This window comes from Felis catus, chromosome B1, assembly GCF_018350175.1.
Source record: "Felis catus isolate Fca126 chromosome B1, F.catus_Fca126_mat1.0, whole genome shotgun sequence".
NCBI lineage: Eukaryota > Metazoa > Chordata > Mammalia > Carnivora > Felidae > Felis > Felis catus.
The window spans coordinates 203,083,213-203,095,912 of record NC_058371.1 but is presented as its reverse complement, the minus strand read 5'-3'; the positions used below and the strand labels follow the sequence as shown (position 1 = coordinate 203,095,912).

Below are 12,700 nucleotides of genomic sequence, written 5' to 3'. Positions count from 1 at the left end.
CTTCACTTCTTCCCCTTTAGTTGCTGAAGACTCTTTTTGGGACAAACTTGGCCTCCCAGTTTGATGGCTTGTCTTCCAACCCCAGCAAGTCCCAGGGCCGAGCGCAGCGTCTGGGCTCCTCCAGTGTGAGGCCGGGCTTGTACCACTACTGCTTCATGGCTCCCTACACCCACTTCACCCAGGCCTTAGCCGACGCCAGCCTGAGGAACATGGTGCAGGCAGAGCAGGACCACGACGCCTCAGGGTAACCTTGCGCCTGTGCTGGCCGGGGCGGTAGCGTCGGGGAGGCGTTCTGGGTACGAGCACAGAAGGGCTGGCGGTGAATCGTTTGTAAAAGCCGAGAGCCAGCTGCTCTTCCGGTGCCCACAGACCCCCTTTTCCTGTAGGTGCCGCGTGGGCGGCATTTCCCAGGTCTGCGCTAGGGGGAAAGAACGGCTTCCACGTGGCACAAAAGTGTTAGCGTGTAAGTGTACTTGAAGGGCATAGAGGAATCTCGTATGATAGTACTTTGGGTTTTATAACCTTACGGCTACAAGTCTCTCTTCAGTTAAATTTATGGTTGTATTTTTGATGCCTGGAATGCGGTTGTTGTTGCTTAAATAACCATAATTATTAGCAGATATTTGAGTTGCTACTCTGTGTAGCAAGAGAATTGCTCTGTGCCGCGAACAAGAGAATTCCTTGTTTTTCCTTTTATAGATGTAGTGCTAAAACAGCTAGAGTTGACACACTAGTCGGGAACTGAGGAGAATGCCCTTGTTCCAGGCTTGACATTGGTCACATACTTACTATATATATGCATCCAGTTCTTAGGAATAGATCTGTTTACTTTGTTTAATAGCATGGGGTATGAACAAAGAAGCGAGGAACCGTGTGTGTGTTACTGTCATCTAATTTCATACGTGTTTCTTGAAAAGGGTGTGATTGATGTGAACGTTTAAAGAAACTTTTTCCCAAGAGAATCAAGTGAGATCTTCTGGGTCACTGAGTCTTTCAAGTGAGCGTCACCTTTGTGGCCTCACGGCAGCCTGGGTGGCATGGCGCTGAGCTTCCTGGGGCAGGCAGCGCTCTGTCTGAGTGCCTGCTACCAGTGACAGGACTGGCTGGCGGCCCCCTGCGATCTCAGCGCGGCCTGCTGTCTGTTAGACAGGAGCGGGTGCCGCCGCGTGGCGTGGCCGCCGCCGCGTGGCGTGGCCGCCGCCACGTGGCGTGGCCGCCTCGGTGCTTTCTGACTTGGACATGTTCTGATTTTGTGGACGTGAATTGGTTTGGCCTGGAGTGTGGCTGAGGACACGGGAGAAGACTTACGGCTGTTCTTTGCTCACTTTTTTCCACCTGCAGGTGGTTTGACGTGCTTCAGAAAGTGTCTACCCAGTTGAAGACGAACCTCACCAGCACCACTAAGAACCGCGCAGATAAGGTGAGTGAGAGGCGGCAGGCCTCGGTGCTGTCAGCACTTTCCAGGTTGGCTGCTTGAAGGTTTTGGTTGAAGTCTAACCCAGTTTGTTCTTCCTTTTTTTTTTTTTTTTCATAGAACGCTATTCACAATCACATTCGTTTGTTCGAGCCTCTGGTTATAAAAGCTTTAAAGCAGTACACAACCACAACGTCTGTGCAGCTACAGAGGCAGGTCTTAGATTTGCTGGCACAGCTGGTTCAGTTACGGGTCAATTACTGTCTTCTGGATTCAGATCAGGTTTGTCACCCTTAGCTTTCATCTGCCATACCTGTCGTAATTTAATAAAAATTACCTGTAGCAGACACTGAAATCTACCTGTAAGAAACGTGCAGTTTGCTATTTGCACGCTGGTTGTCGCTCCTTACCCGTTTCATGCGCCAGTGTCCAGGGCCTGGGCTCACGGAGGACGCACTCCTGCCTGTGTGAGGCTGTGTCCAGGTTATTAGCCTGTGTGCGTGCGTCAGAGGCCTTCCTGCCCACTCACCCTCCCCACCCCAAGACAAGTGAATTTAAATTGTAAGGTACAACGAAGATTTGTTGTTTGGGGGGCATTTTTGCAAAATCCAGAGACTTGCTTTAAACACGCTATCAATTATGACGTTTGCTTTCAAGCAGACTAAAGTTGGTTCACATCTTTGAGGAGGAACTAGTGCTTAGAACAGAGTTGGGTGCCAGACTGGCCCTAGTCCAGTCCTGGAGTGCTGCTGTGCCCTCGGGGTCCCCTTCCCTGTCAGCAGCCCTCAGCATCCGCCCCTTCGGACGTTGGGGTGTGCGGGGAGAAGGTGGACCCACGCGGGCACCTCATTACTAAGCCAGTCTCAGGCCATCTGTGCCGCTCAGTGTGTGTGAACCGGAGCCAGCGAGTCGCCGGATAGGCCTTTTCTGTGCTGCTCGGCATTTCCTGTTTCTCCAGGGCTCTCACCCCCTGGTTCAGTAAATGTACTTATGGGATTTCTGGAAGTGTCCTGAGCTATCCCGTCTCACAGAATACCTCTGAGTTCTTGTATACAAACACGTTTGTCTGCTGTCGGGAACTTGTTAAAAATTTACACAACTAAGTAGGAAGAAAAGTAACCTAGTTTGCACATTTTAATTATTGATGTGAAATTTTTATTTTCCTCTGTAGGTGTTTATTGGATTTGTGCTGAAGCAGTTCGAATACATTGAAGTAGGCCAGTTCAGGTAACAGCTTTTCGTTCTTTTAGATTTCTTGTCCTCATGACAGAGTTATATAGAATTTTAGATTGTTAAGATGAACATTTACTTTAAAGGATTGTTAAGCATTTTTGCCAAATATTTTTTTTTAAGCCGAACTCTGGTCAACACGCTGTGTGTTCTTGTTTCTCTTAAAAATTAAGGAGTAAATATCTCGAGACTTGTTTGGCAACGGTTCTGCACCTGGGAATTACAGGTGTCAGTTTTCATGTCACATCTCAAAACATTTCATTGTGGTAGCGGGGCGCTAAACCAAATCTCATCTGCCGGAGCACTAATCGTTTCAAACTTCTGAGAGAAAACGCATTTTAGACCCGGCGGTCTTCAGCAGAGGTGATTATGACACACTTGACTTAGGTGACTTGCGGCTCTGCCTTGCCGGACCGTAAGGTTTGCTACTTTCTCCTACGGCACTTACGGCTGTGTGAGTGTAATGACCACGCATTAGAATCGTTCGGTCTCCGAACTGCAGGTGACCCTTGAACAACGTGGGTTGTGGGGGCCGGCCCTGCGCCCTCAGAAATCCCGTTCAACCTGTGACTCTCACAAAGCTGACTACCAAGAGCCTACTGGTGACCAGAAGCCTTGCTGCTCATGTAAATACTCGCTTACCACGTGTTCTGAGTGTTCTGTGTATTCTGACAATCCAGCGAGCCAGAGAAAAGAGAACGTTGTTAAGAAAACCACGAGGAAGCTAACGTACGTTTGTGGTATTGTACTGTGTTTATAGAAACCCCGCGTTTTATAACCTGCGTGGTTCGGGGCTCACCTGTCCTTAGTAGATAGGGACGCATGGAGAAGAAGGATGCATTCTCAGCATCCCTTGGGTCTAGAGACCCGGTACTTTCTTACTCCAGTTATGCGACATCTTGACTGCATGATTTGAGACAAGTTGCTTTGTCTCCTTTGAGTCTCAGTTTCTTCAACTGAAATGAGAAGGGGCAGGAGGAGAAGTAAGAACATTGTACCTCTGGGCGTCCAGTGCTGTTGGGTGCTCTCCAGCGCTCTCACTTAGCTCTGCCCACTGCCAGCTGCCCACCCCCGGCACACCCTGTGGGAGCTGGCCCGCCTTGCGCCCCCAGCGTCTGTCCTCATCCTCCCCTCCCCCCTTCTTCCCTCTTCTCTCCCCCCTCCTCTCCCCGCATCCTCCCATCTCCCCTTCCCTTCCCCCCTCCTTCCCTTCCCCTCTCCCCCTTCCTCCCCCCTCCTCTCTCCTCATCCTCCCCTCCCCTTTTTCCCTCCTTCCCTTCCCCTCTCCCCCTTCCTCCCCTCTCCTCTTCCTTCATCCTCCCCTCCCCCCTTTCCTTCCCTCCTCTCTCCCCCTACCTCTCTCCTCATCCATCCCCCTTCTCCCCTCCTCTTTCCTCATCCTCTCCTCCCCCTTTCCCCTTCTTCCCTCCTTCTCTCCCCTCCCCCCGTCACTCTCCCCTTCCTCTCCCTTCCCCTTCCCCCTTTTCTTTCCTCCTCTCTCCTCATTCTCCCCTCCGTCCCTCCCCCTCTGTCTCTCCCCTCTCCCTCCGTCATGCTTCCTCTTCCTCTCCTCATACTCCCCCTACCTCCTTTCCCTCCTCCTCTCTCCTTCTCTCCCTTCTCCTTCCCCTCACTCTTCCTCCTCTTCTCCCCTCCTCTTTCCGAATTTTCTGCACCTCCCTCTCCCTTCTCCCTCACTCTCACCACTTGCTTCCCTCCTTCCCCTGGCTCTCTCCCTTTCTCTTTTCCTCTCTCTCAACTTGGAACCATGAGTAATTTCATGTTTATATTGATTATGTGTCATAATTTTAAAAGGAAGCATCTAAACAGATGTTTTTGTTTCTAGGGAATCAGAGGCAATTATTCCAAACATCTTTTTCTTCCTGGTATTACTGTCTTATGAGCGCTATCATTCAAAACAGATCATTGGAATCCCTAAAATCATTCAGCTCTGTGACGGCATCATGGCCAGCGGGAGGAAGGCTGTGACACATGGTAACGGGACAGCCCTTTCACGGTGACCTTCAGTACTGATGTGCTCGACGGTGCTAGTCTTCATCACTCCAGCTTCTGGCTGTGTCCACTGCTGCTCTGTGTGTGCGTGTGGGTGCAGTGCACGTGTGTGTGTGCGTGTGCACGCTGCTTAGAGATGCCGCAGAAGGGACAGAGCAGACCTACTGTCAGGAGCTTGTGACCTCCTGACCTAAGAATACAGGAAACAGTAGGGCGATCTAAGGCACAGATAGAATCTGACATAGATGCTCTTGTCTAATTACGTGAAACACAAAAACCCGAGAAATCCAACTTCTGTGAGGACCCTGGTGCTGGAGGGAGTGGCTTGGCCTTGGAGCAGGACCTTCCGTTCTGCCTGGTTATCCTGTAGAGGCGAGTGAGGACCACAGAAGATGGTCAGCGGCTCAAGCAGCCTCCTTCACCTGGGCAGTGAGGCTGTGGTTTTAAAAATAAACTTGGGGGGCGCCTGGGTGGCGCAGTCGGTTAAGCGTCCGACTTCAGCCAGGTCACGATCTCGCGGTCCGTGAGTTCGAGCCCTGCGTCGGGCTCTGGGCTGATGGCTCAGAGCCTGGAGCCTGTTTCCGATTCTGTGTCTCCCTCTCTCTCTGCCCCTCCCCCGTTCATGCTCTGTCTCTCTCTGTCCCAAAAATAAATAAACGTTGAAAAAAAATTTTAAAAATAAATAAATAAACAAACAAACAAACAAACAAACTTGGGGTGCTGGGTAGCTCAGTCAGTTGTGTCTGACTTTGGCTCAGGTCATGATCTCACGGTTTGTGAGTTCAAGTCCCACATTGGGCTCTGCTGACAGCTCGGAGCCTGGCGCCTGCTTCGGAGTCTGTGTCTCCCTCTTTCTCTGCTCCTCCCCTGCTTGTGCTCTGTTTTCTCTCTCTCAAAAATAAACATTTAAAATTTTTTTTGAAAAAAGAATAAACTGTAAACCTTCTCTTAACTTTTTATTATTATTATTTTTTTAATGTTTATTTTTGAGAGAGAGAGGGAGGGAGGGACGGACGGAGTGTGAGCAGGGGAGGACAGAGAGAGGGGGAGACACAGAATCCGAAGCAGGCTCCACGCTCCAAGCTGTCAGCACAGAGCCGGACATGGAGCTCAAACCCAAGAATCGCAACATCATGACCTGAGCCAAAGTCGGACGCTTGACCTACTGAGCCACCCAGGGGTCCCCTCTTTGATTTTTTTAAACTGATCTTGCAGCATTTTCCTGTTGACTCCTCCCTGGCTCCGTTGTCAGGAATCAGTAGACTTTTGAACTTTGGCAGGGGTATGTCCTAGGACCTCTGCAGAGCCCAGATGTGGGAAGGGCGCTGTGGCATGCAGTGTTCTCTGTGTTCCCTGTTCTGTGTGCTTGCGGTAAAGCAGGTAATTTGTTGGCGGGCAGGGACTCCATGCCATCTGATTTCCATAGTCGCTGGAGTCACTTTTGCAGTGGCCTTGTGAGGGCCGAGATTCACACCTCAGCAAAAGTTCACACTTGTACACTTTGGGAATTGGGGTTCCTGGTGCAAATGTCAAATAGAGGGATGACTAAGGCTTCCTAGATTAGAGAGTCTTTGGATGGACAATCAGTGGGCAACCAAACCCTAGTATTTTGTCTGGAAAGCTGATCATCTGTAGAAAAGTCAGTAACTATGCTGTGTGTGTGGCACTGGGTTGCATGTGCCGTGTGTATGTGGCCCTGGAGGTGGGCGTGCCTTTGTGTATGTGGCATTGGCAGGCAGGCAGTGCCTTGCAGTGACATTGGTGACAGGATCGGGCCACCCCTTCCCAATGAAAGACATTTCGGAGAAAGTTGTTCATGTAGTGGTGATAGACTAAGGAATCTACTTTGCTATTTTCGATAAGACAGGACTGGGGGGAAGGGCTTTATCTACTGATAGTGAGTTTATTACTTAAAATAGCATAGAAATCTGATACTCTCTAAATATTTTCTGCTGAAGAACGCAGTCATCTTTTCAGGTAAATCTTTAGGTAGATGAAGCATTAGAACAGGATGTTGATATTTGAGTTAGTTTGAAGATTTTAGTTTGAATTTGACTTTTGAATTTGTGATTCTTTTTGTCAGATCTGATGTTACATCACGGAAAGCCTAGGTGTATTTTTTTTTTAAGATTTCACAAAATCATCAGTAAGTGTTCAAGGAAGAGCTATGGCCTCCATGACGGTATACTGATAATTCATAGCACTCGTTGATAAGCTGAATTTATCCTTTATCATAAGCCACGTATGGATTAGGGTTTTCTTTATTTATTGAATTGAAAAAAGTTATTAATGTTTTATTTATTTTTGAGAGAGAAGGAGACAGAGCACAAGCAGGGGAGGGGCAGAGAGAGAGGGAGACACAGAATCCGAAGCGGGCTCCGGGCTCCGAGCTGTCGGCACCAAGCTTGACGCAGGGCTTGAACCCGTGAATCATGAGATCCCGACCCGAGCCGAAGTCAGATGCTTAACTGAGCCACCCAGGCACCCCTAGGGTTTTCTTGTGTTTTGGACACGTTTGGGAGGTGTCGAGCTCTGTCTGCAAGTGTGAAAGGCGCGCGATGCTCCTGAGCCTGCCTTTCTGTGCCCACAGCCATACCGGCTCTACAGCCGATAGTCCATGACCTGTTCGTACTGAGAGGAGCCAATAAAGCTGATGCAGGAAAAGAGCTCGAAACCCAGAAAGAAGTGGTGGTGTCCATGCTGCTGAGACTCATCCAGTACCATCAGGTAAGGGGGGGGGGGCACTCGCTGGCACTGCAGACGCAGCAGGAAATGTCCTGTGGCCCACTGTCCGCCAATTAGTGGGTGTTCCTTCGTGCCACCCTGGGCTCTGGGGCTGGGGAGAGGCCAGAGAGGGGTAGGCTCGCGGGGACTTGGTATTCAAAGCCGTACAGCCACTTGGGGAGGTCACCTGCCACCTGGCTGACAGTCACGGGGTCATTCAAGGGAGTAAATACGTTGGAAACCCTGTTTTCCAAAATGACCAAGAATCAGTTACCTGACATTGACCGAAATGATAGAATTCTAAAAAATGATTTTAAAAATATCGCATCTGAAATAATGTAAAGACTTCATTTGTACATCTCTTTACCACGTGTCGATGTGGGTAAGGCCAGGGTCTTTTCCTCTGTGCTGGTTGTGGTTTAGTTTTCCTCAAGGTGGAGCAGGAATTTCAGGCCGTTTGGGGCGGCCTGAGTGCAGAGGTCTGGCCTCTCCCGTGACCCCGCTCTTAGCTTGCCTGGCCTTCAGAATTTTTGTCAGGCTATTGGTCTTTGAATCTGAAAGCCATAAGCTTCTCTCACGGAAGAACTTTCTTCCGTGCATTCTCATCTCGGTGACTCTTTGTAATGTTGACTGAAATCCCGTGATTACGATGTAGAGCACCAAGCACGATGGGTTGGAGGGAGGCCTCGAGAGTGGCCCGTCAGCCACACGTGCTCGGGGAGCTTTTCCGCCTTTTGAGAGGACAGAGGGTCGGGTAGGCTTGCTGAGGAGAGTCCACACGGAGTGCACACTCCCCTCTTGGGGGAGAAGGGCTGCCAGGCCCCTTGAGTGGAGAGGCAGCTGTGGAGGGGTGGTCAGGGCCGGCTCTGTGGAGAGTGGGCCTCAGTGGGCGCATCTCTCTTTATGGCGCTTGTGTAGACCAGGGTGACCGGTGTTTTCTATAAACAAGCAGGTGACAGGTATTTTCAGTGTTGTAGACTGAAACACCTCACTTCAGCTGCTGTGGACGATGTCCCAGCCGCTGCGGTCATGAAGTGTGCGGCTGTGTGCCGATAAAACTGTATTTACAAAAACAGGCTTTTAGATGTCTCTGCTCAGAACTGGTGCTCGACCAGTTACGATGTGGATAACTCTTCTGAAGGTAAGTACTACTTGGTAGGAGATTCCCTTTCTAAAGAGCACCAAGTCGGGGCGCCTGGGTGGCTCAGTCGGTTAAGCGTCCGACTTCGGCTCAGGTCATGATCTCACGGTCTGTGAGTTCGAGCCACGCGTCGAGCTCTGTGCTGACAGCTCGGAGCCTGGAGCCTGCTCCAGATTCTGTGTCTCCCTCTCTCTCTGCCCCTCCCCCGTTCATGCTCTGTCTCTCTCTGTCTCAAATATAAAATAAACATTAAAAAAAAAAAAAGCGCCAAGTTGAAATTAACGGACACAAAAGTCATGAGGCATCTGTAGAAAAGCTTAATCAAGGCTGTGTTTGTGTTTCTCCAAAAGTTTATATAAATTTTATTTTCTTTTTGTGCCTTTTCTCTGGTGGTGAAGCCTTGTAAGTTCCGTAGAAGCACAGGAGTACCGCGATGGCGGGTGACTCCATCGAGCGTGCAGCTGAGCTGTGCCCCTTGCGCTTTCTTTCGGTGTCCCTCATGTCGTGTGTCCCCGGGCCGGGGCCGCATCGGGGGCAGCAGGCCCTCCCTGGGCCTCACGTGTCTTTGCACCCTGGATTCTGACCCACCTGCACCCCGCAGGTGCTGGAGATGTTCATCCTGGTCCTGCAGCAATGCCACAAGGAGAGCGAGGACAAGTGGAAGCGGCTGTCCCGGCAGATCGCCGACGTCATCCTCCCGATGTTGGCTAAGCAGCAGGTTTGTGCCCCGTCCGCGTCATTGCTATGGAGTCATTGTGACACGTTTCTAAGTGGCAGCGCTGGTGACTGGCATTTCATTGAATCAAAACGCGTTCGGCTTGTGATCCTTATCAGTGCCGGTCTCAGGGCAGGGATTTTCATTTATTCTCAGTGACCACCTCAGGTTGCCTTTGTCTCCTGCTTCACAAGAGTGGAACCTGAGGCTCAGAGCTGTTATCTAGCCCGCCCAGGGGTGCACAGCTGGAGCGTGCCCAGGGCCGGGGCTGTGCCGGTCTGACTCCAGAGCCGTGTCCTTTCCTGTCCGGTGGTGCTGCCTCCCTCATTCTACTCACTGACCTTCAAGTGTTTGGTTTTCCTTATCGCTCATAAAACAGTTTAGCAGTGGTCCGTCGTTTAAGCAGAATTTCTGTGATCAAACGATGTGGTCAGTTATTTCCACGATGGAAGTGGAAAGATGATCTGGCTGTGCTGTACAGGATGGAGGCCGCCCGTCGCACAGCTTCTGAGCCATGGCTGCCACCAGGCATCAGAGGGCGGGATGCCCTGTGCCCTTTGTAAACGGGGTGCTGGGGTGTCTCCGGGGGCGGCAGGGGAGTGTGCTGACGCCCTCCAGGAGACGGCGGCTGTCAGCAGAGCTCTGGTCTTCAGCGCTCTGGATGCAGTCAGCAGATACCTGTTTGTTCATCTTGACTGTCTCCGCCAAGGAAGCAGGTAGTCCGGGTAACGTGCGGTGTTTCTGGCTCCTGGCGGTTGGTGCAAATGTGTAGACACGCTGTGGCAGTAGTTACGGTCTTCAGAGCTTTGGCCCCATTCTCGTTTCCTAGTGGGCCTGTCATCCTGGCATGCTGAAGCCAGTCAGAGGGAGGGAGTCTTGGCTTCCGATGGCACTGACTGATGGCAGTTTTAGTGAATTGGGTGTTTTAACGTGGTCCTGGATTCCTTGCCTATGGATCTATATTTTTAGAATAGCACTCCAGAAACTTTCTTCCGGTCTCTTACTTGCCTTGTGCACGATCTAAGGAAGGTGGAGGTTGAAGGTGGGACGCCTGGTAAACGTCCACCATGGAACCGCATGCGAGCACGTCCGTGAGACACTGCCGAGCACCCGCCTGGTGGCTGAGCACAGGTGCACCTTCCCTGGGAAGTCGTGCAGGGCATCCCTCGTCCTGCGGCAGACGTAGATGTGAGCCGCGCCCGTGAAAAGCCTGCCCTCTTGGAGTGACAGTTTTATTGGCTGGAGATGGAGGTGACAGACATCAGGAAGTAGATTAGTCATGCGTAAAACCAGATGACAGCAGGGACTGTAGGGAAAGCCGAGGAGAGGTGGGTGTGTCAGGGCGGGGCTGCGTTGCTAAGTTTGCATAAATTTGACCGGGTTAGAGCTTTTTAGGCTCATCATCAGTGAAGACCCTGAGGTGGGAGCCTGCCCAGTAGGTTCAAAGAACGTGGAGAGACCATACGGGTGGAACAGAGTGTTCGTGCGGAGCAGGGAAGGCAGCAAGGGTCTGGGGGTTGGGTGGGCCTCTCCGGCCAGCGTGGGGGGCTTGGGGAGGCCTGTAGAGGGTTTGGTACAAACGAGTGGCCTGGTGTGATTTGAGAGCTGAGGCAGCCTCAGGGCGGGCGTGAGGGCAGAGCAGGGGGACCCGCCTAAGGCACGGAGGTGGCGTGCACCAGGAGGGCGAGCAGTAGCCACCTGCTGGACACAGGGTGCAAGCAGAAGCAGTAAGCTTTGCCGCTTCTGTGTCGATGTGAGGAGGGAGGCACGTCGGGGAGGTGAGGAGGAGAGGAGATCCTGGTCTGGGTGTGTGCAGCCGGCATACCCAGGAGGCACCGGGGGAGGCCGAGGTAGGCATTTGGGCGTCCGAGTCTGCAGCTGTCCAGACGGAACTGGCCAGGAGGTGAACGTCGGGATGGGAAGAGATCACCACGGGACCCGTGCAGATGGGGAGGAGAAGGCCAAGCTCTGAGCTTAGGGGCCAGAGAGGTGAGGACGAGTCCATGGAGGAGGTGGGGAAGGAAGCGTGGGCGGGGTGGGGGGTAGCATTGTTAAAACCAAGGAAGGAAGGCATTTTGCGGAGAAGAGAGGGGTCAGCTTTGGGCTGCTCATAGGCCCAGCAAATGAGCTGGGAGCTGACCCTGCATTTGGCAGGCTGGAAGCCACCGGGGAGCAGTTGGCGGGGGTGGAGGGCGCAGAAGCATGGCTCAGGGGTGTTGGTGGAGAGGCATGGGGAAGAGACTGAGAAGGAATAGATGTGGGGTCAGGGCCTGGGCCTGGGCCTCACTGGGGGGTGAAAGTGGAGGGGGAGTGCCCCTCACAGGGCACACTGGGGTCGCCTGGTGTGGGCCCGGCGCACTCCTCCTGAGGACCCAGAAGAGAAGGAGCTGGTGGCAGGTGCAGGCCTGGTGGAAGGAATGGGGGTTGCAGAAGCTCTCAGGATGGTCTCCTTACCTGGGGGGGGGGGGGGGGAGGGGGGCATGTGAGAACAGCGCGTGTCTGCAGCCATGTTTACTGGGTCTGGACATGCTCTTAGTGATGAGCATTAGGAAGGCAGCGGTTGAACACGTTTTGGTAGAACCTTAGCTTGGAATATTTTGCATCCGTTAAAAATGTTAGATTTTAAAACCTGTTCCCTCGGGAGTTTTCCGTTAAGATTTTAAGAGAAAAAAGCAGAGACATTTATAACATGATTTTTCAAAACAACTTAAATATCTCTAGGTGTGTGTGGATACGTGATCGTAGGAACATGGGGGAAGTTAAAGAGAAGTACGTACAGTTGACCCCTGGACAGCACGGATTTGAGCTGCACAGGTCCACTTCCACGAGGATGTGTTTCTCTAAATACAGGACAATACTGTAGATGTGTTTCGTCTTCCTTGTGGTTTTCTTAATAACATTTTGTCTTCTTTATCTTACTGTATTGTGAGAATACCACATATAATACGTGTATACAGTACGTGCCACTCAACTGTTTTTGTTATTGGCCAGCCTTCTGGTCAGCAGCAGGCTGTTAGTAGTTAAGTTTGGGGGGAGTCGGAAGTTACACACGGATTTTCAACAGTGTTGGGGGTGGGTGCGTTTGACCCCTATGTTGTTCAAAAGTTAACTGTACACCAGCTTGTTAAAGTTCGTTACAGCTGGCCGAGTAGGGATGAGGTGCAGGTAAAGCAAAGAAGGAAAGAGAGCGTGTGTGACACCCCACGTCGCTAAATGACGTGTGCACAGAGAGCCGCACTGGAGACTCGTCCCAGAACGCGGGCAGGGATTGTCCCAGAGTGGTGCGGTTCCAGCCGGCTTTTCCATACTTTTAAATCTTTGAATGTTTACAGAAAATGTACGTTGTTTATGTAATAAAGATGTAAATGAAAAGGTTGCCCTTGTGAAAAAACTTCAGCAGCTGCAGTGTCCTAAAAGCTGTTTGCTTGCTTCACGTCTAACGTGAGGACGTATGTAAGTGCAG

At 51.5% G+C, this 12,700-nt stretch overlaps 1 protein-coding gene across 1 annotated transcript in view; it reads left to right on the top strand.

Moving 5' to 3' along the window:
* HTT (huntingtin) overlaps positions 1-12,700 on the top strand; it is a 146,033-nt gene that overhangs the window by 76,226 nt on the left and 57,107 nt on the right. The window contains 7 exon segments of the mRNA XM_045056956.1: positions 21-244; positions 1,342-1,420; positions 1,535-1,696; positions 2,586-2,641; positions 4,491-4,639; positions 7,248-7,384; positions 9,124-9,240. Of these exon segments, the coding sequence (XP_044912891.1) occupies positions 21-244; positions 1,342-1,420; positions 1,535-1,696; positions 2,586-2,641; positions 4,491-4,639; positions 7,248-7,384; positions 9,124-9,240 (924 nt within the window).